Source organism: Bombina bombina, chromosome 8 (genome assembly GCF_027579735.1).
Source record: "Bombina bombina isolate aBomBom1 chromosome 8, aBomBom1.pri, whole genome shotgun sequence".
Lineage (NCBI taxonomy): Eukaryota > Metazoa > Chordata > Amphibia > Anura > Bombinatoridae > Bombina > Bombina bombina.
In genome coordinates this window covers 297,814,886-297,841,488 of record NC_069506.1, presented here as the reverse complement: position 1 = coordinate 297,841,488, position 26,603 = coordinate 297,814,886, and the positions used below count along the sequence as shown (strand labels likewise).

The 26,603-nt window shown below is 42.7% G+C and overlaps 1 protein-coding gene across 1 annotated transcript in view; it reads left to right on the top strand.

The window, feature by feature from the left end:
- UBE4B (ubiquitination factor E4B) overlaps positions 1 to 26,603 on the top strand; it is a 618,413-nt gene that overhangs the window by 118,766 nt on the left and 473,044 nt on the right. Inside the window, exon 4 of the mRNA XM_053691155.1 lies at positions 23,176 to 23,263. Within this exon, the coding sequence (XP_053547130.1) occupies positions 23,176 to 23,263 (88 nt within the window). The remainder of the gene's footprint in view (positions 1 to 23,175; positions 23,264 to 26,603) is intronic.

The window sequence follows — 26,603 nt, the reverse complement described above, 5'->3', positions numbered from 1 at the left end:
TGGCGCACAGAGCGCTCTGGCTAAAGTCTTGGTCGGTGGATGTATCTTCCAAGACAAAATTGCTTAATATCCCTTTCAAAGGTAAGACCCTTTTTGGGCCAGAATTGAAAGAAATTATTTCAGACATCACTGGGGGGAAGGGCCATGCCCTCCCACAGGATAGGCCTTTCAAGGCTAAGAATAAGTCCAATTTTCGTTCCTTTCGTAATTTCAGGAACGGACCGGTTTCTAACTCTGCAGCCTCTAGACAAGAGGGTAACGCTTCCCAGGCTAAACCAGCTTGGAAACCAATGCAAGGCTGGAACAAGGGTTAACAGGCCAAGAAGCCTGCTGCTGCTATAAAGACAGCATGAAGGGGTAGCCCCCGATCCGGGACCGGATCTAGTAGGGGGCAGACTCTCTCTCTTTGCTCAGGCTTGGGTAAGAGATGTTCCAGATCCCTGGGCACTAGAAATAGTTTCTCAGGGTTATCTTCTAGAGTTCAAGGAACTTCCTCCAAGGGGAAGGTTCCACATGTCTCGCTTATCTTCAGACCAAATAAAGAGACAGGCATTCTTACATTGTGTAGAAGACCTGTTAAAGATGGGAGTGATACACCCTGTTCCAACAGTGGAACAAGGTCAGGGGTTTTACTCAAACTTGTTTGTAGTTCCCAAAAAAGAGGGAACTTTCAGACCAATTCTGGATTTAAAGATTCTAAACAAGTTTCTCAGAGTTCCATCGTTCAAAATGGAAACCATTCGAACAATTTTACCTACCATCCAGGAGGGTCAATATATGACTACCGTGGATTTAAAGGATGCTTACCTACATATTCCTATCCACAAAGATCATCATCAGTTCCTAAGGTTCGCCTTTCTGGACAAACATTACCAGTTCGTGGCTCTTCCATTCGATTTAGCCACTGCTCCCAGAATTTTCACAAAGGTGCTAGGGTCCCTTCTGGCGGTTCTAAGACCGAGGGGCATTGCAGTGGCACCTTATCTAGACAACATTCTAATTCAAGCGTCGTCTCTTTCCAAGGCAAAGGCTCATACAGACATTGTTCTAGCCTTTCTCAGATCTCACGGGTGGAAGGTGAACGTAGAAAAGAGTTCCCTGTCTCCGTCAACAAGAGTTCCCTTTTTGGGAACAATAATAGATTCTTTAGAAATGAAGATCTTCCTGACAGAAGTCAGAAAGTCAAAGCTTCTAAACGCTTGTCAAGTTCTTCACTCTATTCTGCAGCCTTCCATAGCTCAGTGCATGGAAGTAGTAGGATTGATGGTTGCAGCAATGGACATAGTTCCTTTTGCTCGAATTCATCTGAGACCATTACAACTGTGCATGCTCAATCAGTGGAATGGGGACTATGCAGACTTGTCTCCTCAGATTCAAGTAGACCAGATAACCAGAGACTCACTCCGTTGGTGGTTGACTCAGGATCACCTGTCTCAGGGAATGAGTTTCCGCAGACCAGAGTGGGTCATTGTCACGACCGACGCCAGTCTATTAGGCTGGGGCGCAGTCTGGGATTCCCTGAAAGCTCAGGGTCTATGGTCTCGGGAAGAGTCTCTTCTCCCGATAAACATCCTGGAACTGAGAGCGATATTCAATGCTCTCCGAGCTTGGCCTCAACTAGCAAAGGCCGGATTCATAAGATTCCAGTCAGACAACATGACGACTGTAGCTTACATCAACCATCAGGGAGGAACAAAGAGTTCCTTGGCGATGAGAGAGATATCCAAGATCATCAAATGGGCGGAGGATCACTCCTGCCATCTATCTGCAATTCACATCCCAGGAGTAGACAACTGGGAGGCGGATTATCTGAGTCGTCAGACTTTCCATCCGAGGGAGTGGGAACTCCACCCGGAGGTCCTTGCCCAGTTAACCAAATTATGGGGCATTCCAGACATGGATCTGATGGCGTCTCTTCAGAACTTCAAGGCTCCTTGCTACGTGTCCAGATCCAGGGATCCCAAGGCGACTCTAGTGGATGCATTAGTGGCGCCTTATCCGTTCAACCTAGCTTATGTGTTTCCACCGTTTCCTCTCCTTCCCAGGCTCGTAGCCAGGATCAAACAGGAGAAGGCCTTGGTGATTCTGATAGCTCCTGCGTGGCCACGCAGGACTTGGTATGCAGACCTGGTGAATATGTCATCGGCTCCACCATGGAAGCTACCTTTGAGACAGGATCTTCTAGTACAAGGTCCATTCGAACATCCAAATCTAGTTTCTCTGCAGCTGACTGCTTGGAAAATGAACGCTTGATTTTATCGAAGCGTGGGTTTTCAAATTCAGTGATAGATACTCTGGTCCAAGCCAGAAAACCTGTGACTAGAAAGATTTACCATAAAATATGGAAAAAATATATCTGTTGGTGTGAATCCAAGGGATTCTCCTGGAGTAAGATTAAAATTCCTAAGATTCTTTCCTTTCTCCAAGAGGGTTTGGATAAAGGGTTGTCAGCAAGTTCTCTAAAAGGACAGATTTCTGCTTTATCTGTTTTGTTACACAAACGCCTGGCAGCTGTGCCAGATGTACAAGCTTTTGTACAGGCTTTAGTCAGAATCAAGCCTGTTTACAGACCTATGACTCCTCCTTGGAGTCTAAATTTAGTACTTTCAGTTCTTCAAGGGGTTCCGATTGAACCCTTACATTCCATAGATATCAAGTTACTATCTTGGAAAGTTCTGTTTTTGGTTGCTATTTCTTCTGCTAGAAGAGTTTCTGAATTATCTGCTTTGCAGTGTGATCCACCCTATCTGGTGTTCCATTCAGATAAGGTCGTTTTGCGTACCAAGCCTGGTTTTCTTCCAAAAGTTGTTTCCAACAAGAATATTAACCAGGAGATAGTTGTTCCTTCTCTGTGTCCGAAACCAGTTTCGAAGAAGGAACGTTTGTTACCCAATTTAGATGTAGTTCGTGCTTTAAAGTTCTATTTAGAAGCAACAAAGGATTTTAGACAAACCTCATCTTTGTTTGTCGTTTACTCTGGTAAGAGGAGAGGACAAAAAGCTACTGCTACCTCTCTTTCTTTCTGGCTGAAAAGCATTATCCGATTGGCTTATGAGACTGCCGGACGGCAGCCTCCTGAAAGAATCACAGCTCACTCTACTAGGGCTGTGGCTTCCACATGGGCCTTCAAGAACGAGGCTTCTGTTGATCAGATATGTAAGGCAGCGACTTGGTCTTCCTTGCACACTTTTGCCAAATTCTACAAATTTGATATTTATGCTTCTTCGGAGGCTATTTTTGGGAGAAAGGTTTTGCAAGCCGTGGTGCCTTCTGTTTAGGTAACCTGATTTGCTCCCTCCCTTCATCCGTGTCCTAAAGCTTTGGTATTGGTTCCCACAAGTAAGGATGACGCCGTGGACCGGACACACCAATGTTGGAGAAAACAGAATTTATGCTTACCTGATAAATTACTTTCTCCAACGGTGTGTCCGGTCCACGGCTCGCCCTGGTTTTTTAATCAGGTTTGAAAAATTTATTTCTCTATACACTACAGTCACCACGGCACCCTATAGTTTCTCCTTTTTTTCTCCTAACCGTCGGTCGAATGACTGGGGGGCGGAGCCTGAGGAGGGGCTATATGGGCAGCTTTTGCTGTGCTCTTTGCCATTTCCTGTTGGGGAAGAGAATATTCCCACAAGTAATGGATGACGCCGTGGACCGGACACACCGTTGGAGAAAGTAATTTATCAGGTAAGCATAAATTCTGTTTTTCCAATGTCTAGCTATACATGTCCTTGTGGCTGTACACAGTATATTGATAAATACATTGGTAGCTGGGTGCAAGGATTAGTCTGGCACATGTAGTAGGGCCTGCAATGCCGATAGTGTTATAGATTTATCTAGTAGTGTACTTAGGAGTTTAGAGAGCAGGTTCCAGATTGGTTGTATTTTCGAACACTCCCATCACATATGTATATAATTTCCAATGTTCGCGCAGCCCCTATAGCAGAGTCTACTTTTCTGAGATGTGTAATGTGAGGTTTGTAGAGGTGTGAGATACCACCTAAATGATGTTTTGATAGAGTTTTCAATAAGGTCTGCACTTAATAACCCTTTGCTGATCCTAGAAAGGATTTGTGTCCATCTGTCACTGTCATATGATTCTCCTAAGTCCCGTTCCCACTTCACGTGAAGCGTCATTTTTGTGTCTCTTTTTAGCGTCCTGTATTGCAAGGTACAGCTGTGAGATCAATCTCTTATTTCTACCCGAAGATACAGCGATTCGTTCGAAAGTAGTGTATGGTTGTGTTGGACTATGTTGTCTTTATTTGTAGATTTCAGTGGAGATTTGAAGATATAGGAACCAATGTAAAGTATCTGGTTGAAGTTCATCTCTCATTTGTGTATATGTAACCATTTACCCCTGTCCAAAAAGTCAGCTACTCGATAAAGTCCCTTATTTTCCCACTTGCTAGTCAGTTTTTGATATTCTGAAGTAAGTATGACTCCTACTGGTATTGTCAAGGTGCCTTTAGGTATGAGTTTTAGAGAGTGTGTGATTGATTTCCACATTTGTATGGATTCCTCTGTAGTTTTTAGTTTATATAGTGATTTGCTTGTTACGTTTCTAGTGTTCCAAATAACCCCTGCAATGTCTGCTTCAATTTTAGTCCAAGTCAGCCCCTGACAGTTTTTACTCATCAATGAAAGTTGTGCTAGCCTAGTCGCCTGATAATAATCTAGTAAGTTAGGTACCCCTACTCCACCAATTTGTTTATGCTGTCTAAGAATCTGGGAGGCTACTCTAGCCGTTTTGGAACCCTGTAGAAATCTAATCAGGTCAGACTGTAGTTCCCCCAGATCCTTTTGTGGGACTTTAATTGGTAGTGCCCGGAAAAGATACAACATTTTTGGGAGAATGTTCATCTTAATAATTGATAGTCTACCATACCATGAGAAACAGCCTCCCCTCCATTTCCAGATGTCCTTTTTTATAGCCTTAAAGATTGGCACATAGTTTGCCTTGTATAATCCATTGAATGTGTTTAACTCCCAAATATTTGAGATGGTTTTTAGCCCAGGCAAAATCAAAATTTGCTTCAATCAACTTACATGTATGTGGTGGCAATGTCAGTGGAAGAGCCTCACATTTGTCTGAGTTAATTTTGAATCCTGATATTTTTGAGAAATCTTCTATCACTTGATACAAATTAGGTAAAGATCTCAAGGGTTTTGTCAAAGTGAGCAGAATATCATCTGCGAATGACGTAAGTTTGTATTCCTCTGAGTTGAGTCCAATGCCTGTGATGTCCGCTGCGTTTCTTATGCTTGCCGCTAAAGGTTCTATACTGAGTGCAAATAAGAGGGGTGACAGCGGGCATCCCTGGCGGGTCCCATTTAGAGTTTAAATAGGTCTGGACTGGTATCCTGCCGCTCTAATTATTGCCGTTGGGGTTGAGTATACATTTTTAATGGCCGTTATAAAGGGTCCTTTAAATTCCATATGAGTTAGTGTATCAAGCATATATTTTAAATCAACACTATCAAACGCCTTCTCTGCGTCCAAAGAAAGGAGCAGAGAAGGCGTTTTCGTCCCCACCAAGTACTCCACCAGAGACACCATGCGCCTTACATTATCTGGGGCTTCCCTGTCTTTTATAAATCCTACCTGATCGGGGTGTATCAGGGAGGGCAGATAGGATTTAAGTCTATTTGCCAGAATCTTGGTAAATATTTTTAAGTCTTGGTTGATCAACAAGATCGGCCTATAACTTTGACACTTTTTGGGATCTTTTCCTGGCTTGGGTATTACAACTATTTTAGCCTGCAGCAGCTCCGACGGAATCTGGGTACCATGCATAATGTCATTACAGAATTTGTGTAAATGTGGGATCAACATTTTCATAAACAACTCGTAGTATTCCCCCGAGAACCTGTCTGGGCCCGCTGCTTTGCCTATTTTAAGGTCTTTTATTGCTAGGGCGATTTCTCTTATCGTAATTTCTGAATTTAGTGCTTCCGTGTCTGTATTTAGTTTTGGGAGATTTGCTTTTTGTAAAAATTGGTGTGTAAGTGTCTTAGTCTGTGTGGTATGTTGAACCTTTTTCCCATCATATAATAATTCATAATATTGTGTGAAACAGTCTGTTATTTCCTGAGGATGAGATGTTAATTTGCCATCTATTCTCTGAAGTTGCGGTATAGCTAGATTTTTTGTCCTTTCCCTCAGTTTATGGGCTAGGAATCTATCTATCTGGTTTATTGGCATATAGAAAGTAATGCATTTTTAATTTGTGAATAGCTCTTAAGGGAATTCTCGTTTAAGATCTTAGCTAGCTTTTGTCTCTTATATGTTAGCTTATCTAGTGTCTCTGTGGATAATGTTTTTTGATGATGTTTTTCTAAAGCTTCTATTTCCAGTTGAAGCATATCAACCCTAGCTTTAGATTTTTCTCAAATATAATGCTTTTTTCCTTAATTAGTAACCCCGAATATATGGTTTATGGGCTGCCCAGGCAATCGTGGGGCTAGTCTCTGGGTTTATATTTATTTTCCAGTATTCTTTTAGGTTACGCAATATTTTGTCATGCAGTTCCGGTTGTTTCAAGGGGATCGGGTCATAGATCCACGATCTCTGTCTGGATATATTAATCAAACCTTCTAATTGTATCAAAATAATAGAATGGTCTGACCATACGCATGCATGGATTGTGGAATTATCTAGATAGGGAAGTAAAATCTGACTGATTATATATATATATATATATATATATATATATATCCAGCTTGGTGTAGGATTTATGTGCTGGTGAATAATAGGTGTGGTCAGTTGTCTGTCCGTATAGTGTTGTCCAGGAGTCTATAACATTATGGTTCTCTAGGGATTCCTTAATGATTTTGGAGATAGAATTATGTCTCATTTGTTTATTTGTGAGTTTGGAAGGTGGTTCTACCCTATGTGTCTTTAAATTAATGTTAAAATCTCTGGCTAATATGATTATTGATTGTGACCACTGTGTCAGTAAATGTGATAGGCTGAGAAAAAAAGTCATGTTGCTGTTCATTTGGTGCATAAATATTGCATAGGGTAGTCAGGGTGTCCTGTATGCGTCCTCTCACTATAAGTTATCTCCCCATATTATCGGATATCACCTCCTCTCTAATGAAGTTGATTGAATTGTGTATGGATACTCCTCCTCCTCTTTTTTTTTTTTAATCTGTTGTGGAGTGAAAGTGCTGTGTGAAGTGTCTACTCCAATATTTAGGAATTGGTTGGGTTGTAAAATGTGTTTCTTTCAGGAAAATAATGTTAGCTTTTAGGTGGTTATATTGTGTTATTGCTGTTTTCCTTTTATCATCTGTGTTCAAACCTCTTACATTATGTGAGATTACTCTCAGCTTGGACATCATCAATAGTCACCTCCCCCCTCTCCTACCTTTGCCTGGATGGAACCTCTATTAGTGATTTTGCGAGATTTTCGTCTCTCTCGTATGCGGCTTATTAATAGAGAAACTTTCTTCTCTGCAGCTCGATGGGATATAAAACAAAATAGAACAATTAATAAACAAACCACAATAAACAATAGCATATCATAGTAATTTTTCCCAAATAACACATTTGTATAACTTGACCCAGTGTATCGGGGTTGTAGTTACCAGACATATAGTGGTGTTAACAGTTTTAAAGTGTGTAAAGTGGGTATAAAATACATGATCTATTCATAGGTTGTATGAATGAGTAGTGGGGAAGTTATCTAAAACTAATTTAAATCTTGAGCTGGAACTGATTATCTATCAACTATTGAATATAGCTAAAATACATATCCAACAACTAATAAATTATTATGTCCATTTAGATGTCCCGTGTAGAGTAATCTCCAAGGATGGATACGCCGATACTCATCTGTGTTAAAGGGACACTGAACCCAATTTTTTTCTTTCATGATTCAGATCGAGCATGACATTTAAAGCAACGTTCTAATTTACTCCTATTATCAAATTGTCTTTATTCTCTTGGTATCTTTATTTGAAATGCAAGAAAGTAAGTTTAGATGCCGGCCCATTTTTGTTGAACAACCTGGGTTGTCCTTGCTGATTGTGGATAAATTCATCCACCAATAAAAAAGTTCTGTCCAGAGGGGGCGTGCCTAAGCTGCAGTGGAAACCAGAGGCTTAAATCAACAGCTCCGATGGCATGCTACATACTATTTGAGCTAACATTAGATCAACATGCCATCTACTAATAAAAAAGTGATCCTCTAATAAAGGTGAAAGTCAGGAGTCTGTGGATACCATTATCTTTGAGATCAACCTGATTGAAGAACCTATTTGATCGAGATAGCGATTCCGGCTCTGAGACATTGAACTGCCATCCTCCCCCCCTGGGTCTACATACAGCTGGGTAACATTTGTCTTTTTTTACACTATAATGGAGTCCCTTATAAGCATACTTCTGAAGGAGCTTGAGGATAAAGTAGATGAGGGATATCACGATCTACTGACCACGATCAGATACCCATGCATACAAGATGGCGCCCAACACATAGAAAGCTGCAGGTCTTTCAGCATGGAGCAGACCGAGAGAACACCCTCCCTAAAACAGCCCTCCTCTGTGGAAGAGAGGACGGATATGGCCTCTGATTATGGTACAGAGTTGGTGGAGGACAGAGGTTCTAAACATCATATGGCTACCGAGATCGCATGCTGCACTGTTTATAGGCAGAGCACAAGGCGGGTGGATCCCATCCTTGAAAGGAAGCTTCTATTGATCTGCCGGTATACACGATTCTCTAGCCAATTTACCCGTCAAGTTCAAAAGCCGGACCATATACATGACGACCAGTTCCGGGGAGCTGCGGCCGACTCCCGCTGGAGCAGTGTTTCATTTGAAAGAACAGCCATTCACCGGTATTGTCAGACGGACTTTGTGCAAGGTATAGGCTAGAGAAACTTTATACTAGTATCGGTGGACTCCAATATGTTCTACCACGATGGGTTTGCTCTACATATATGAAGACTTCACTTTGTTTGTTCTCCTTTATTGTTAGCTGCTTGGTTATGTTTACTCTTTATAGTTTGATATGCTGCAATATGGTTTATACTATGTCATGTATATTGTGAAGCTAGGACCAGCTATGCAAGGTCTCTATACCATACTATTACACATATGTTTGTGCTGGGCTAGGTTTTTCTTTAGCTTTTGCAGGAGACTGTAGTTTATCCTCATGTTATAAAATGGCACACAGATTTATATGTCACAGAATAGTTTACAGTGAACAGAACTATTAAATATGCTCTTTTTACATACGAGCAAGGCTGACCATGATAGAGATCTGGTCTCTTTGTTTATGTGATATTAAAGTGTCAGGATCTCTCTGAAAATACTTATACTATAGTAGCCTGAAATGTATGATTTGATATGTCGCTTGCCCTGCCTCTCCTGCTTCAACTTTTGTGCAAATTATTGTTTAGTTTTGTTTTGCCTTTATAACATCACTTTTCAGCAAGCTGATAATTGTACATAGTGCACATGAATATTGTAGCCCAGCAACTTGAGATACTGATGAGGGGTCTATGTATTGTGGGGGAGTATCACATTAGAATATAAGTAGTTCGTTATGCGAGTCCCCACACATTAGGGTGGCTGCAGTACACTCTATACCTCCAAAATAAGACTTCTTTAGCCCCGCCAAATATTTTAACATTGAAAGGAACATTAAATATCTGAGCGAAGCCAATATATAAATGGATATGTTCCTGTATAATCCCATTACCCACCAAGTGTTAATACTTTGTCGGCCCATATTGATGCATAACTCTTTAGCCTAATGATATGTCTGCCCAGACTTAGCATCTATAACTACTATTTCTCCAACATAGGTGTGTCCGGTCCACGGCGTCATCCTTACTTGTGGGATATTCTCTTCCCCAACAGGAAATGGCAAAGAGCCCAGCAAAGCTGGTCACATGATCCCTCCTAGGCTCCGCCTACCCCAGTCATTCTCTTTGCCGTTGTACAGGCAACATCTCCACGGAGATGGCTTAGAGTTTTTTAGTGTTTAACTGTAGTTTTTCATTATTCAATCAAGAGTTTGTTATTTTCAAATAGTGCTGGTACGTACTATTTACTCAGAAACAGAAAAGAGATGAAGAATTCTGTTTGTATGAGGAAAATGATTTTAGCAACCGTAACTAAAATCCATGGCTGTTCCACACAGGACTGTTGAGAGCAATTAACTTCAGTTGGGGGAACAGTTTGCAGTCTCTTGCTGCTTGAGGTATGACACATTCTAACAAGACGATGTAATGCTGGAAGCTGTCATTTTCCCTATGGGATCCGGTAAGCCATGTTTATTACGATTGTAAATAAGGGCTTCACAAGGGCTTATTTAAACTGTAGACTTTTTTTGGGCTAAATCGATTGATATAACACTTATTTAGCCTTGAGGAATCATTTATTCTGGGTATTTTGATTTAATAATATCGGCAGGCACTGTTTTAGACACCTTATTCTTTAGGGGCTTTCCCAAAGCATAGGCAGAGTCTCATTTTCGCGCCGGTGTTGCGCACTTGTTTTTGAGAGGCATGGCATGCAGTCGCATGTGAGAGGAGCTCTGATACTTATAAAAGACTTCTGAAGGCGTCATTTGGTATCGTATTCCCCTTTGGGTTTGGTTGGGTCTCAGCAAAGCAGATACCAGGGACTGTAAAGGGGTTTAAAGCTTAAAACGGCTCCGGTTCCGTTATTTTAAGGGTTAAAGCTTCCAAAATTGGTGTGCAATATTTTCAAGGCTTTAAGACGCTGTGGTGAAAATTTGGTGAATTTTGAACAATTCCTTCATGTTTTTTCGCAATTGCAGTAATAAAGTGTGTTCAGTTTAAAATTTAAAGTGACAGTAACGGTTTTATTTTAAAACGTTTTTTGTACTTTCTGATCAAGTTTATGCCTGTTTAACATGTCTGAACTACCAGATAGACTGTGTTCTGAATGTGGGGAAGCCAGAATTCCTATTCATTTAAATAAATGTGATTTATGTGATAATGACAATGATGCCCAAGATGATTCCTCAAGTGAGGGGAGTAAGCATGGTACTGCATCATTCCCTCCTTCGTCTACACGAGTCTTGCCCACTCAGGAGGCCCCTAGTACATCTAGCGCGCCAATACTCCTTACTATGCAACAATTAACGGCTGTAATGGATAATTCTGTCAAAAACATTTTAGCCAAAATGAACCCTTGTCAGCGTAAGCGTGGCTGCTCTGTTTTAGTTACTGAAGAGCATGACGACGCTGATATTAATATCTCTGAAGGGCCCCTAACCCAATCTGAGGGGGCCAGGGAGGTTTTGTCTGAGGGAGAAATTACTGATTTAGGGAACATTTCTCAGCAGGCTGAATCTGATGTGATTACATTTAAATTTAAATTGGAACATCTCCGCATTTTGCTTAAGGAGGTATTATCCACTCTGGATGATTGTGAAAATTTAGTCATCCCAGAGAAACTATGTAAAATGGACAAGTTCCTAGAGGTGCCGGGGCTCCCAGAAGCTTTTCCTATACCCAAGCGGGTGGCGGACATTGTTAATAAAGAATGGGAAAGGCCCGGTATTCCTTTCGTCCCTCCCCCCATATTTAAAAAATTGTTTCCTATGGTCGACCCCAGAAAGGACTTATGGCAGTCAGTCCCCAAGGTCGAGGGAGCGGTTTCTACTTTAAACAAACGCACCACTATTCCCATAGAGGATAGTTGTGTTTTCAAAGATCCTATGGATAAAAAATTAGAAGGTTTGCTTAAAAAGATGTTTGTTCAGCAGGGTTACCTTCTACAACCCATTTCATGCATTGTCCCTGTCACTACAGCCGCATATTTCTGGTTTGATGAACTGCTTAAGGTGCTCGATAGTGACTCTCCTCCTTATGAGGAGATTATGGACAGAATCAATGCTCTCAAATTGGCTAATTCTTTCACTCTAGACGCCTCTTTGCAATTGGCTAAGTTAGCGGCTAAGAACTCTGGGTTTGCTATTGTGGCGCGCAGAGCGCTTTGGTTGAAATCTTGGTCGGCTGATGCGTCTTCCAAGAACAAGCTACTAAACATTCCTTTCAAGGGGAAAACGCTGTTTGGTCCTGACTTGAAAGAGATTATCTCTGATATCACTGGGGGTAAGGGCCACGCCCTTCCTCAGGATCGGCCCTTCAAGGCAAAAAATAGACCTAATTTTCGTCCCTTTCGTAAAAACGGACCAGCCCAAGGTGCTACGTCCTCTAAGCAAGAGGGTAATACTTCTCAGGCCAAGCCAGCTTGGAGACCAATGCAAGGCTGGAACAAGGGAAAGCAGGCCAAGAAACCTGCCACTGCTACCAAGACAGCATGAAATATTGGCCCCCGATCCGGGACCGGATCTGGTGGGGGGCAGACTCTCTCTCTTCGCTCAGGCTTGGGCAAGAGATGTTCTGGATCCTTGGGCGCTAGAAATAGTCTCCCAGGGTTATCTTCTGGAATTCAAGGGACTTCCCCCAAGGGGGAGGTTCCACAAGTCGCAGTTGTCTTCAGACCACATAAAAAGACAGGCGTTCTTACATTGTGTAGAAGACCTGTTAAAAATGGGAGTGATTCATCCTGTTCCATTAAGAGAACAAGGGATGGGGTTCTACTCCAATCTGTTCATAGTTCCCAAAAAAGAGGGAACGTTCAGACCAATCCTAGATCTCAAGATCTTAAACAAATTTCTCAAGGTCCCATCGTTCAAGATGGAAACCATTCGAACTATCCTTCCTTCCATCCAGGAAGGTCAATTTATGACCACGGTGGATTTAAAGGATGCGTATCTACATATTCCTATCCACAAGGAACATCATCGGTTCCTAAGGTTTGCATTCCTGGACAAACATTACCAGTTCGTGGCGCTTCCTTTCGGATTAGCCACTGCTCCAAGGATTTTCACAAAGGTACTAGGGTCCCTTCTAGCGGTGCTAAGACCAAGGGGCATTGCAGTAGTACCTTACCTGGACGACATTCTGATTCAAGCGTCGTCCCTTCCTCAAGCAAAGGCTCACACGGACATTGTCCTGGCCTTTCTCAGATCTCACGGCTGGAAAGTGAACGTGGAAAAGAGTTCTCTATCCCCGTCTACAAGGGTTCCCTTCTTGGGAACAATTATAGACTCCTTAGAAATGAGGATCTTTCTAACAGAGGCCAGAAAAACAAAGCTTCTGGACTCTTGTCGGATACTTCATTCAGTTCCTCTTCCTTCCATAGCTCAGTGCATGGAAGTGATCGGGTTGATGGTGGCGGCGATGGACATAGTTCCTTTTGCGCGCATTCATCTAAGACCATTACAACTGTGCATGCTCAGTCAGTGGAATGGGGACTATACAGACTTGTCTCCGAAGATACAAGTAAATCAGAGGACCAGAGACTCACTCCGTTGGTGGCTGTCCCTGGACAATCTGTCTCAAGGGATGATGTTCCACAGACCAGAGTGGGTCATTGTCACGACCGACGCCAGTCTGATAGGCTGGGGCGCGGTCTGGGGATCCCTGAAAGCTCAGGGTCTTTGGTCTCGGGAAGAATCTCTTCTACCGATAAATATTCTGGAACTGAGAGCGATATTCAATGCGCTCCAGGCCTGGCCCCAGCTTGCGAGGACCAGGTTCATACGGTTTCAATCAGACAACATGACGACTGTTGCGTACATCAACCATCAGGGGGGAACAAGGAGTTCCCTAGCGATGGAAGAAGTAACCAAAATTATTCTTTGGGCGGAGTCTCACTCCTGCCACCTGTCTGCTATCCACATCCCAGGAGTGGAAAATTGGGAAGCGGATTTTCTGAGTCGTCAGACATTGCATCCGGGGGAGTGGGAACTCCATCCGGAAATCTTTGCCCAAGTCACTCACCTGTGGGGCATTCCAGACATGGATCTGATGGCCTCTCGTCAGAACTTCAAAGTTCCTTGCTACGGGGCCAGATCCAGGGATCCCAAGGCGGCTCTAGTGGATGCACTAGTAGCACCTTGGACCTTCAAACTAGCTTATGTGTTCCCGCCATTTCCTCTCATCCCCAGGCTGATAGCCAGGATCAAGCAGGAGAGGGCGTCGGTGATCTTGATAGCTCCTGCGTGGCCACGCAGGACTTGGTATGCAGATCTGGTGAATATGTCATCGGCTCCACCTTGGAAGCTACCTTTGAGACGAGACCTTCTTGTTCAGGGTCCGTTCGAACATCCGAATCTGGTTTCACTCCAGCTGACTGCTTGGAGATTGAACGCTTGATTTTATCGAAGCGAGGATTCTCAGATTCTGTGATCGATACTCTTGTTCAGGCCAGAAAGCCTGTGACTAGAAAGATTTACCACAAAATTTGGAAAAAATATATCTGTTGGTGTGAATCTAAAGGATTCCCTTGGGACAAGGTTAAGATTCCTAGGATTCTATCCTTCCTTCAAGAAGGATTGGAAAAAGGATTATCTGCAAGTTCCCTGAAGGGACAGATTTCTGCCTTGTCGGTATTACTTCACAAAAAGCTGGCAGCTGTGCCAGATGTACAAGCCTTTGTTCAGGCTCTGGTTAGAATCAAGCCTGTTTACAAACCTTTGACTCCTCCTTGGAGTCTCAATTTAGTTCTTTCAGTTCTTCAGGGGGTTCCGTTTGAACCCTTACATTCCGTTGATATTAAGTTATTATCTTGGAAAGTTTTGTTTTTAGTTGCGATTTCTTCTGCTAGAAGAGTCTCAGAATTATCTGCTCTGCAGTGTTCTCCTCCTTATCTGGTGTTCCATGCAGATAAGGTGGTTTTACGTACTAAACCTGGTTTTCTTCCAAAAGTTGTTTCTAACAAAAACATTAACCAGGAGATTATCGTACCTTCTCTGTGTCCAAAACCAGTTTCAAAGAAGGAACGTTTGTTGCACAATTTGGATGTTGTTCGCGCTCTAAAATTCTATTTAGATGCTACAAAGGATTTTAGACAAACATCTTCCTTGTTTGTTGTTTATTCAGGTAAAAGGAGAGGTCAAAAAGCAACTTCTACCTCTCTCTCTTTTTGGATTAAAAGCATCATCAGATTGGCTTACGAGACTGCCGGACGGCAGCCTCCCGAAAGAATCACAGCTCATTCCACTAGGGCTGTGGCTTCCACGTGGGCCTTCAAGAACGAGGCTTCTGTTGATCAGATATGTAGGGCAGCGACTTGGTCTTCACTGCACACTTTTACCAAATTTTACAAGTTTGATACTTTTGCTTCTTCTGAGGCTATTTTTGGGAGAAAGGTTTTGCAAGCCGTGGTGCCTTCCATTTAGGTGACCTGATTTGCTCCCTCCCTTCATCCGTGTCCTAAAGCTTTGGTATTGGTTCCCACAAGTAAGGATGACGCCGTGGACCGGACACACCTATGTTGGAGAAAACAGAATTTATGTTTACCTGATAAATTTCTTTCTCCAACGGTGTGTCCGGTCCACGGCCCGCCCTGGTTTTTTTAATCAGGTCTGATATTTTATTTTCTTTAACTACAGTCACCACGGTACCATATGGTTTCTCCTATGCAAATATTCCTCCTTAACGTCGGTCGAATGACTGGGGTAGGCGGAGCCTAGGAGGGATCATGTGACCAGCTTTGCTGGGCTCTTTGCCATTTCCTGTTGGGGAAGAGAATATCCCACAAGTAAGGATGACGCCGTGGACCGGACACACCGTTGGAGAAAGAAATTTATCAGGTAAACATAAATTCTGTTTTTAGCTCCATATGTCAAAAATCCTATACAAGCCAACAAAATATAACCGGCTTGATTTGTTAGACCCAGTAATCCAATGTATCTATTTACCCAATTTGGTAAATACCACTGCGGTATTAATCCGCTAATTCTTATATATTTAAGCCAGTCTTCCTCTTATGTAACATTATTGTGAATAGGTTACTGTGTGACCTTACGCGCTAAAGTGAGGAAATGAGGTTTATGGTGTTAACTATATTATATATGATATCTTTTTCTTAATACTACTACATTTCAATTTGTATTTTGTAATTTCAGGAGTAAAATTGTATCTCTCATTAATGTTTTTTATTCTATATCTGGCAGTTGAAAGTATCATACTAATGGACAGAACTCTTTACTAATGAGGTACTGTAGTAATATTTTGTTAAACAACTAAAAAATAAGGTATCAATGTAAATCGTATAATAAATATATACGAGGTATTCTGGTAATATAGTAGGGTATACATGTTCCTAATATGTCCATCATGATTTACTTTTATTTTTCGCCATGAATACTTTGTGATGTTTCTTTTTGCTTGTATATGACTTATGTTTGACCAATTACCTTAATAAAAAATCTTTGATTTAAAAAAAAAAAAAAAAAGTTCTGTCCAGAGTTCTGAACAAAGAAAAAAAGCTTAGATGCCTTCTTTTTCAAATAAAGATAGCAAGAGAACGAAGAAAAATTGATAATAGGAGTAAATTAGAAAGTTGCTTAAAATTGCATGCTCTATCTGAATCACGAAAGAAAAAAATTGGCTTCAGTGTCCCTTTAAGTTTCCTCTTCTGGTGTGTTGGAGGTTTTGAAGGGAGTAATCTCTTGGAAAAAAAAAAGCACCCCTGTCTGGGCTAGAGGCCTATATCTCCACTGAGGATGATACCAAAGATAGAGAACAGGGGACATATTGATCTTTAGACTTTAGCATGTCCAATCTTCAAGGTCTCTGCCTTTTCTTTGAAACCTTTACCCATCGTTCAACTTGCAAGGTGTTTCGTCGTTACCGGGGTTGTCTTCTTCTGATATCCTGCTGATTGTCCTGTAGCTCTGGGCATTCCAATTTGAGAAGTTGGCATACTTCTGGTATGTCCTCTCTCTCTCTCTCTCTCTCTCTCTCTCTCTCTCTCTCTCTCTCTCCTTCAGTGTAGTAGTTTTACCTTCATGGAGTATATGAAGCACAAAGGGGAATCCCCATCTCTATATTTGGTTCTTCCTTAGCAGTTGTGTCAGTGGGTGTAAGGCAGAACTTTTCTGTAGGGTCTTAAGACATAGGTCTTGGAAGAATTGTATAATGGAGCCTTTAAATTTGAAGGTTGGGTTTCTCCTAGAAGCTGCCATGATTGCTTCCTTTTCCTGAAAGCGGAACAGTCTGGTTATTACATCTCTAGGGGGTTCTCCTTCCTTTGGTCTTGCTCGCAGGGCTCTATGGGCGCTTTCCATTTGAAACTGTCCATCTTCAGATGATCCTGTGATAGCTTGGAAAAGTTGTCTTAGGTATTCATCTAGCTCTGTTGTGTTAACTGATTCTGGCATCCCTTTCAGACGTATATTACACCTCCTACTCCTATTTTCTAAATCTTCCATCTTTTCAAGAGTATCTGTGATTTCTTGTTGTTGATCTGTCAATTGAAATTTTGAGTGTAGTGATATCATCTTCCATGGATTCTTTATTTTCTTCGAGCGTGTCTATTCTTGCTCCCAGATCTAGCATATCTTGTTTGATTTTGGCCAGACTGCTCGTTACAGTATTTTGGAGCGAGTCCATTTTTTCCCACATCTTGTCAAAATTCACTGTTATATCTTGCTTAGATACAAGATTCCTTAGATCACCTTTTGTAACTGGTGTATTATTCCCGCCAGAAGACACTGATTCCATATCAGTATCTGTCTCCCCTTTATGTGTGGTTTTCTCCATTTCCTTTGTTTTGTCATCTTTAGACAATTTAAATAAAAGGTTTGCTGCTGCAGGTTTAGTTGGGGGATTTAGCATGCTTTGTCTCCTGGCTGACATGTCCTTCTGGGTATTTGGGCTGAAAAAGTGTTAAGGTAGCCCCACATATCTTTGATATTGAATTGCCAGTACAGTCCCACTAGCCACTGCAGTTGTTATCTAGTTGGGGATTAAAAGTAGATCAAATCAGGCTCTTTCCTCTGCCAGATTGGTATGCCTTATGTCACCCACTGACTCTTCAGAGTTGTTTGGCTAAGCGATTCTATGTTTTCTTTTGAAGGGAAGTTTTCACTTTACTCCTGCAGTTCCCCCTGTTATGCATCTTAAGCTCTCCAGAACACAGGTATATTCAAAAGTTCATGCATAGCTAAATGTCCTTATTGCATATGTATTATTCTGCTTGTGTTTCCTCTCGTGTCAGATTTATAGCCCTGTCGCCATCTTTATAACCTCCCACATGGCTATGCAGCGTTGTTGGTCCCAATGTCTCTATTATTAATAGTCATGTTCCACTTTTGTGTGCTTACCGGAGACCTTATATTTGTTAGTCCGGTTACCCATCTCTAAGGTTTTCTTCACTGTATTTGGTTTTTCTTACTGGGTTCCGGTGCAGCGTGTTTGGTTTCTCCTGTGCTGCGTGCGTAACCCTTCTCCTCCGTGGCCTCTTTCAATAACGGAGTTGCGGTCACATTGCTAGTTGGTTTGTGCTGTCGTGGAGGTCCTGCTTCTGATTTAGTTAGACCTGTTGGCTTTTTTAAGGTTATTTACCCACTTTCTAACAAAACTACTCCCGGAGCTCACAGTTTAAGAGACCATCGCCATGTTCGTCCAGGCTCCCCGACTCTGATATGTTAGAGGCTACTCCCTCTCCCAAATCTAATACCTGACTTTATTGTGAGGAGGTTCCGGTTGATCCGCCTGCTAGACTATGTTCCACGTGTTTTGATAAAATTGCTAAAAAGGATAAGATATTTGGTACAACTGAGCCATCCACCTCTGAGGGTTCTCCGTCCCACAAGGTGCGTTCCCTGCATTCATCTCCAATTGTACATGCAGCTCCCCAGGGCACTACTAATCCTCCCGCGGGAAGGGCCATTTGGCCGCCAGATTTTGCTGAGCAGTTACAGACGGCGGTCTCTGCAGCCTTTAATGCCTTACCACGCCCTGCTAAGTGCAAGCGAAAGGTGAAACATAGCTATCAGTCCCAGGGGTCATCTACTCCGTTGGATGTCTCTGATAGATTTCCGCTGATGAAGACGTCGCCGACTCTTCGGAGGACGCTCTTTCTAGGTCTGAGTCGGCGACATCTAGACCTACGGCTGCAGAGGAGCCAGACTTTAAGTTTAAGATTGAGCACTTGCGCTTTCTGTTGAAAGAGGTGCTTGCTACGTTAGAAGTTCCAGAACCGAAACGACCTGAGGAACCTTCGAACTCTAAGCTAGATAGGTTTTATGAGGACAGGGTGGTGCCTCAAACCTTCCCGGTCCCCGTTAAGATGGCTTATATTATTAAGAAAGAGTGGGAGAAACTTGCCTCTTCCTTTTCTAATTCTACTTCTTTTAAAAATCTGTTCCCCGTTCCAGAATCTCAGCTTGAGCTGTGGGGGGCCATCCCCAAGGTGGATGGTGCTATCTCTGCGCTCGCTCAGCGCACAACCATTCCGCTCGAAGATAGCTCTTCGTTCAAGGAGCCCATGGATAAAAAAAAAAAAATTGGAATCTATGTTAAGAAAGATGTTTCAGCTCACGGAGTTCGTTTTTAAACCGGCAGCAGCGGTGGCTGGAGCTGCTACCTACTGGTGTGACGCTCTGTCAGCTATGGTCGAGGTGGAGACTTCCCTCTAGGAGATACAGGAAAGAATAAAGGCCTTAAGGGTAGCTAATTCATTCATCTGTGATGCAAATATGCAGATTATTTGCCTGAATGCCAAGACATCAGGATTTTCTGTTCTAGCCCAGAGGGTTCTGTGGTTAATGTCGTGCTCTGCTGACATGACTTCCAAGTCTAGATTACTATCCCTCCTGTTTCAGGGGAAAGTTCTTTTTGGTCCAGACTCTATTATATCCACGGTCACGGGAGGCAAGGGTGCTTTTCTACTGCAGGATAAGAAGAATAAGCCTAAGGGGTCTACTTTTTGTTCAGACAAGTTCCAACGCCAGCAACCTGCGGCAAAAACCGAGCAGTCCAAGGGATCTTGGAAACCAGCTCAATCTTGGAACAAAGTCAAGCAGAGCAAGAAGCCTGCCAAGACAAAATCGGCATGAAGGGGCGGCCCCCTATCCGTCTCTGGATCGAGTAGGGGGCAGACTATCTTTTTTTTTTTTTTGCGGAGGCTTGGATGAGAGACGTTCAGGACCCTTGGGTTCTGGAGGTCATCGCCCAGGGTTACAGGATAGGGTTCAAGACTCATTCGCCCAGTGGCAGATTCCTCCTGTCAAACCTATCTTCAGGACCAGAGAAGCGACGCCTTTCTAGAGTGCGTGAGGGATTTCTTCTCTCTCTGAGTTATCGTACCTGTACCTCTGGCAGAAAGAGGTCTGGGGTATTATTCAAACCTTTTCATAGTCCCAAAGAAGGAGGGCACATTTTGTCCGATTCTGGACCTAAAGTGCCTAAACAAGTTTCTGTCGGTCCCATCGTTCAAGATGGAGACGATCAGGTCTATTCTGCCCCTAGTTCAAGAGGGGAAAGTTCATGACTACAATAGATTTGAAGGATGCTTACCTTCACGTGCCAATTCACAAGGATCACTTTAGGTTCCTAAGATTTGCATTTCTGAACCAACAAGAGTCTTTAAGAAGGTTCTGGGAGCACTGCTCGCCGTGGCGAGAGCCAGAGGTATTTCAGTGGCATCTTATCTGGACGACATCCTGATCCAGGCGCCGTCCTGCAGTCTCGCAGAGAATCATTCGAGAGCTGCTCTTCTCCTTCGATCTCATGGATGGAAGATAAATGTAGTAAAGAGTTCCCTGCATCAGAGTGGAATTCCTGGGCACGATAATAGATTCCATATCCATGAAGATATTCCTGAGAGATCAGAGACGTTGCAAGATTGCGTCCAGCTGTCTTGCCCTTCAGACCTCCTCAGGCCATCTGTTGCCCGGTATGGAGGTGATTGGGCTCATGGTATCCAGCATAGATGTCATTCCATACGCCAGGTTCCATCTCAGACCTCTTCAGTTGTGCATGCTGAGACAATGGAACGGCGATCACTCAGATCTCTCTGGACAACTGAACGAGGGAATCCCTCTCTTGGTGGATTTGTCCCAGGGGACATCCTTCTTGAGACCATCCTGGGAGATTGTGACCACGGACGTAAGTCTGTCAGGATGGGGGAGCTGTTTGGGGTGCAGGAAGGCACAGGGCAAGTGGACTCGAGAGGAGTAGCTTCTCCCGATCAATATTCTGGAACTTCAAGCTATCTTCAACGCTCTGAGGGCTTGGCCTCTCCTGGGGTCGTCCCGATTCATCAGATTCCAGTTGGACAATATTACCTTGGTGGCTTACATCAACCATCATGGGGGAACGAGAAGCTCCCTAGCCATGAGGGAAGTATCTCGGATTCTGGAATGGGCGGAGACCCACAACTATTCGCTATCAGCGATCTACATTCCGGGTGTGGACAACTGGGAAGTGGATTTTCTCAGCAGACAATCGTTTCATCCGGGGGAATGGTCTCTCCATCCTGTGGTGTTTGCGGAGATCTGCAACAGATGGGGGATGCCCGAGATCGATCTCATGGTGTCCAGATTCAACTTCAAGCTACCCAGATACCGGTCGCGGTCCAGGGATCCCCAGGCAGAGCTGATAGATGCCTTAGCGGTGCCTTGGGTGTTCAACCGAGTTTACATATTTCCACTGTTGCCATTTCTTCCTCAAGAGGTTACCTTGTCGCAGAGATATGCTGGTTCAGTGTCCCTTCCTACATCAAAATCTCGATTCTCTGAGGCTGACTGCATGGAGATTGAATGCTTAGTCCTAGCCAAGAAAGGTTTTTCTGAGAGAGTAATTGATACTCTCATTCAAGCCAGGAAGCCGGTCACTCGTTGCATCTATCATAAGGTGTGGAGGACCTGCTTGTCCTGGTGTGAGGAACGTGGATATCCCTGGCATAAGGTTAGAGTACGCAGGATCCTTTCCTTTCTCCAGGATGGGTTGGAGATGGGACTTGCCGCCAGCAACTTTAAAAGGACAGATTTCGGTTTTATCTGTACTGTTACACAAGAAGCTTGCGAAGCTTCCTGATATTCAGTCCCTTGTTCAGGCTCTGTCTAGGATCAGGCCTGTCTTTAGAAATTCTGCTCCCCCTTGGAGCTTAATCTTGGTACTTAAGATTTTGCAGAGGGCTCCGTTCGAGCCTATGCATTCGCTTGACATTAAAATTCTTTCCTGGAAGGTTCTATTCCTATTGGCTATTGCTTCGGCACGCAGAGTCTCTGAGTTGGCGGCCTTGCAATCTAAGCCTCCTTACCTGTTTTTTCACGCCGATAAGGCTGTTTTTCGCACTGGGTTGGGATTTCTTCTCAAGGTTGTGTCGAATAGTAACATCAATCAGGAGATAGTAGTTCCTTCCTTGTGTTCTAACCCTTCTTCAAAGGAAAGGTTACTTCATAACTTGGATTTGGTTCCTGCCTTGAAGTTCTGTCTTCAGGCCACAAAAGAATTCAGACAGACGTCGTCTTTATTTGTGGTGTATTCGGGGAAGCACAAGGGGCAGAGGGCCTCTTCCATTTCCCGATCTTTTTGGTTGAGGAACATTATTTGCTTGGCCTATGAGACAGTGGGACATAAGCCTCCTTAGAGGATTACGGCTCACTCAAGGTGGCTATTTGGTCCTCCTTACATACTTTTGCTGAATTTTACAAATTTGATGTCTTTGCTTCGGCGGAAGCAGCCTTTGGGAGAAAGGGTTTTGCAGGCTGTGGTGCCTTCAGATTAGGGTCCGCCTCCCTTTGCCCTCCTGTTTTTTTCATTCTGTGTCCTCTAGAGCTTGGGTATTTGTTTCCCACAAGTAATGAATGAAGCCGTGGACTCTCCTACCATTAAGATGGAAAACATAAAATATGCTTACCTGATAATTTATTTTCCATCTGTGGGAGGAGAGTTCACGGCTCCTGCCTGTTTCTCCGGGGGGGCGGACCTAAATTGGTTTTTGTTCTTCTGGCACCATTTATACCCTGATATTTCTCCTACTGTTCCTTGTTTCCTTGGCAGAATGACTCGGGGATGAGGGGGGGGGGGTGAGGTATTTAAACCTTTGGCTGGGGTGTATTTGCCTCCTCCTGGTGGCCAGGTTCTTAATTTCCACAAGTAATGAATGAAGCCGTGGACTCTCCTCCCACAGATGGAAATGAAATTATCAGGTAAGCATAATTTTATGTTTTTTAGCTTAATATCGATTTAAGTTTTAGCCCATTAGTCTGTGAAATAAACCAGGTAGTGTGCCCATTAAATAGGTCCTGGGGAGGACACTGTGTTTACTTTGTGATAGAATTAACAAAGGGTATTGTAAAGTGTTTCTGTGTTTTGTAGCATGTCCCAGGTGGATGTGGACTCAGGAATTGAAAACATGGAAGTAGATGAGAACGATCGTAGAGAGAAACGAAGCCTCATAGATAAGGTGAGTTGCCAAATCCTCTCTCATCATTATCGTAAAGTATTCTGAAAAATACCAGTCTTAGTATTTTTTGGCAAGTGAAGGAAGGTGAGTGTTCTGCTAATGACCACTTGTATGAAGAAGGGTTTAAGAAGATATGTGTTATGGTGTTTAAAGGGACAGGAAACCCCACAATTTTGTTTCATGATTTGGATAGAACATACAACTTTCCAATTGACATCTATTATCATATTTGCTTTATTCTCTTATGTTTTGCTGAAGGAACAGCATTGCACTTCTGGCAGCTAGCTTAAAGGGATACTAAACCCAATTTTTTTCTTTTCATGATTCAGATAGAGCATGAGATTTTAAGCAACTTTCTAATTTACTCATATTATCAATTTTTCTTTGTTCTTATGCTATCTTGATTTGAAAAAGCAGTACTGTAAGCTTTAGAGCCAGCCCATTTTTTGTTCAGCACCTGGGTAGCACTTGCTGATTTGTGGCTAAATGTAGCAAACCAATTAGCAAGCGCTACCCAGGTGCTGAACTAAAAATGGGCCAACTCCTAACCTTTCATTACTGCTTTTTCAAATCAAGATAACATGAGAACGAAGTAAAATTGATAATAGGAGTAAATTAGAAAGTTGCTTAAAATCGCATGCTCTATCTGAATCATGAAAGAAAAAATTTGGGGTTAGTATCCCTTTAACTCATCTAGTTAGGCAATCACAATAGACAAGTGTGTTCAGGCACCAATCAGCAGCTAGCTCCCGCTAGTGTGGGATATGTGCGTTTTCTTTTTCAACAAGGGATACCAAGAGAACGAAGCACATTTGAAAATAGAAGTAAATTTAAAGTGCCTGTAAACCTAAAAAATAATATTATATAATTCTGCACATAATGCAGAATTATATAATAATATATGAGTGCTAGCTTTATACAACCTAATATATCCGGTAAACTTTTATAAAAAAAACCAGGGTTTTCCAGACCCGCCCTCTGTGCTCTACTGACCGCGCCATTACACTTAATGCAGCTCGCTCCTGGAGCAGGAGCGAGCTGCATTGAATGTAATGGCGCGGTCGGGCTGGGCTGTTACTAGACAGCTGGCCAGATGCGTTCTGAGGGAAAACCAGACCCGCTCAGTAGAGCACAGAGGGCGGGTATGGAAAACCCTGTTTCTCCAACATAGGTGTGTCCGGTCCACGGCGTCATCCTTACTTGTGGGATATTCTCTTCCCCAACAGGAAATGGCAAAGAGCCCAGCAAAGCTGGTCACATGATCCCTCCCAGGCTCCGCCTTCCCCAGTCATTCTCTTTGCCGTTGTACAGGCAACATCTCCACGGAGATGGCTTAGAGTTTTTTGGTGTTTAAATGTAGTTTTTATTCTTCAATCAAGAGTTTGTTATTTTAAAATAGTGCTGGTATGTACTATTTACTCTGAAACAGGAAAGAGATGAAGATTTCTGTTTGTAAGAGGAAAATGATTTTAGCAACCGTTACTAAAATCGATGGCTGTTTCCACACAGGACTGTTGAGAGGAATTAACTTCAGTTGGGGGAAACAGTGAGCAGACTTTTGCTGCTTGAGGTATGACACATTTCTAACAAGACTCGGTAATGCTGGAAGCTGTCATTTTCCCTATGGGAACCGGTAAGCCATTTTCTTAAGTTTAAGTAAAAGAATAAAGGGCTTCATTAGGGCTTAAAAAACTGGTAGACATTTTTCTGGGCTAAAACGATTACTTTACTAAGTATATTTGGCAGATTATTACTTTTAATAGTTGTTAAATCTTGGGGATTGTTTTAATAAAAACGGCAGGCACTGTATTGGACACCTTTTTCACTGGGGGCCTTTTCTAGTCATAGACAGAGCCTCATTTTCGCGCCTCTAATGCGCAGTTGTTTTTGGAAAGCATGGCATGCAGATGCATGTGTGAGGAGCTAAGAATCACTGAAAAAGCTTATAGAAGGCATCATTTGGTATCGTATTCCCCTCTGGGCTTGGTTGGGTCTCAGCAAAGCAGATACCTGGGACTGTATAGGGGTTAAATGTAAAAACGGCTCCGGTTCCGTTATTTTAAGGGTTAAAGCTTTCAAATTTGGTGTGCAATACTTTTAAGGTTTTAAGTTACTGTGGTGAAATTTTGGTGAAATTTGAACAATTCCTTCATACTTTTTCACATATTCAGTAATAAAGTGTGTTCAGTTTGAAATTTAAAGGGACAGTAACGGTTTTATTGTAAAACGTTTTTTGTGCTTTGTTGACAAGTTTAAGCCTGTTTAACATGTCTGAACCATCAGATAACGATGTTCTATATGTATGAAAGCCAATGTGTCTCCCCATTTAAATATATGTGATATATTTGTGTCATAATGTCCAAACAAAGTAGGGATAATAATGCCATAGATATGATATTGCCCAAGATGATTCCTCTAATGAGGGGAGTAAGCATGGTACTGCATCATCCCCTTCTGTGTCTACACCAGTTTTGCCCACACAAGAGGCCCCTAGTACATCTAGTGCGCCAATACTTATTACCATACAACAATTAATGGCTGTAATGGATAATTCTATTGCATGCATTTTTTCCAAAATGCCTACTTATCAGAGAAAGCGTGATTGCTCTGTTTTAAACACTGAAGAGCAAGAGGACGCTGATGATATCTGTTCTGACATACCCTCACACCTATCTGAAGGGGCCAGGAGGGAGGTTTTGTCTGAGGGAGAAATTTCAGATTCAGGGAAAATTTCTCAACAAGCAGAACCTGATATTGTAACTTTTAAATTTAAATTTCAACATCTCCACGCACTACTTAAGGAGGTATTATCTACTCTGGATGATTGTGACAATTTGGTCATTCCAGAGAAATTAGGTAAGATGGACAAGTTCCTAGAGGTTCCGGTGCCCCCCGATGTTTTTCCTATACCCAAGCGGGTGGCGGACATAGTAAATAAGGAGTGGGTAAGGCCCGGCATACCTTTTGTCCTCCCCCTATATTTAAGAAATTAGTTCCTATAGTCGACCCCAGAAAGGACTTATAGCATACAGTCCCCAAGGTCGAGGGGGCGGTTTCTACTCTAAACAAACGCACTTCTATTCCTATAGAAGATAGTTGTGCTTTCAAGATCCTATGGATTAAAGGTTAGAGGGTTTGCTTAAAAAGATGTTTGTTCAGCAAGGTTACCTTCTACAACCAATTTCATGCATTGTTCCTGTCACTACAGCTGCGTGTTTCAGGTTCGAAGAACTAGAAAAGTCGCTCAATAAAGAATCTTCGTACGAGGAGGTTTTGGACAGAGTTCAAGCTCTTAAATTGGCTAACTCTTTTTTATTTTAGATGCCGCTTTGCAATTAGC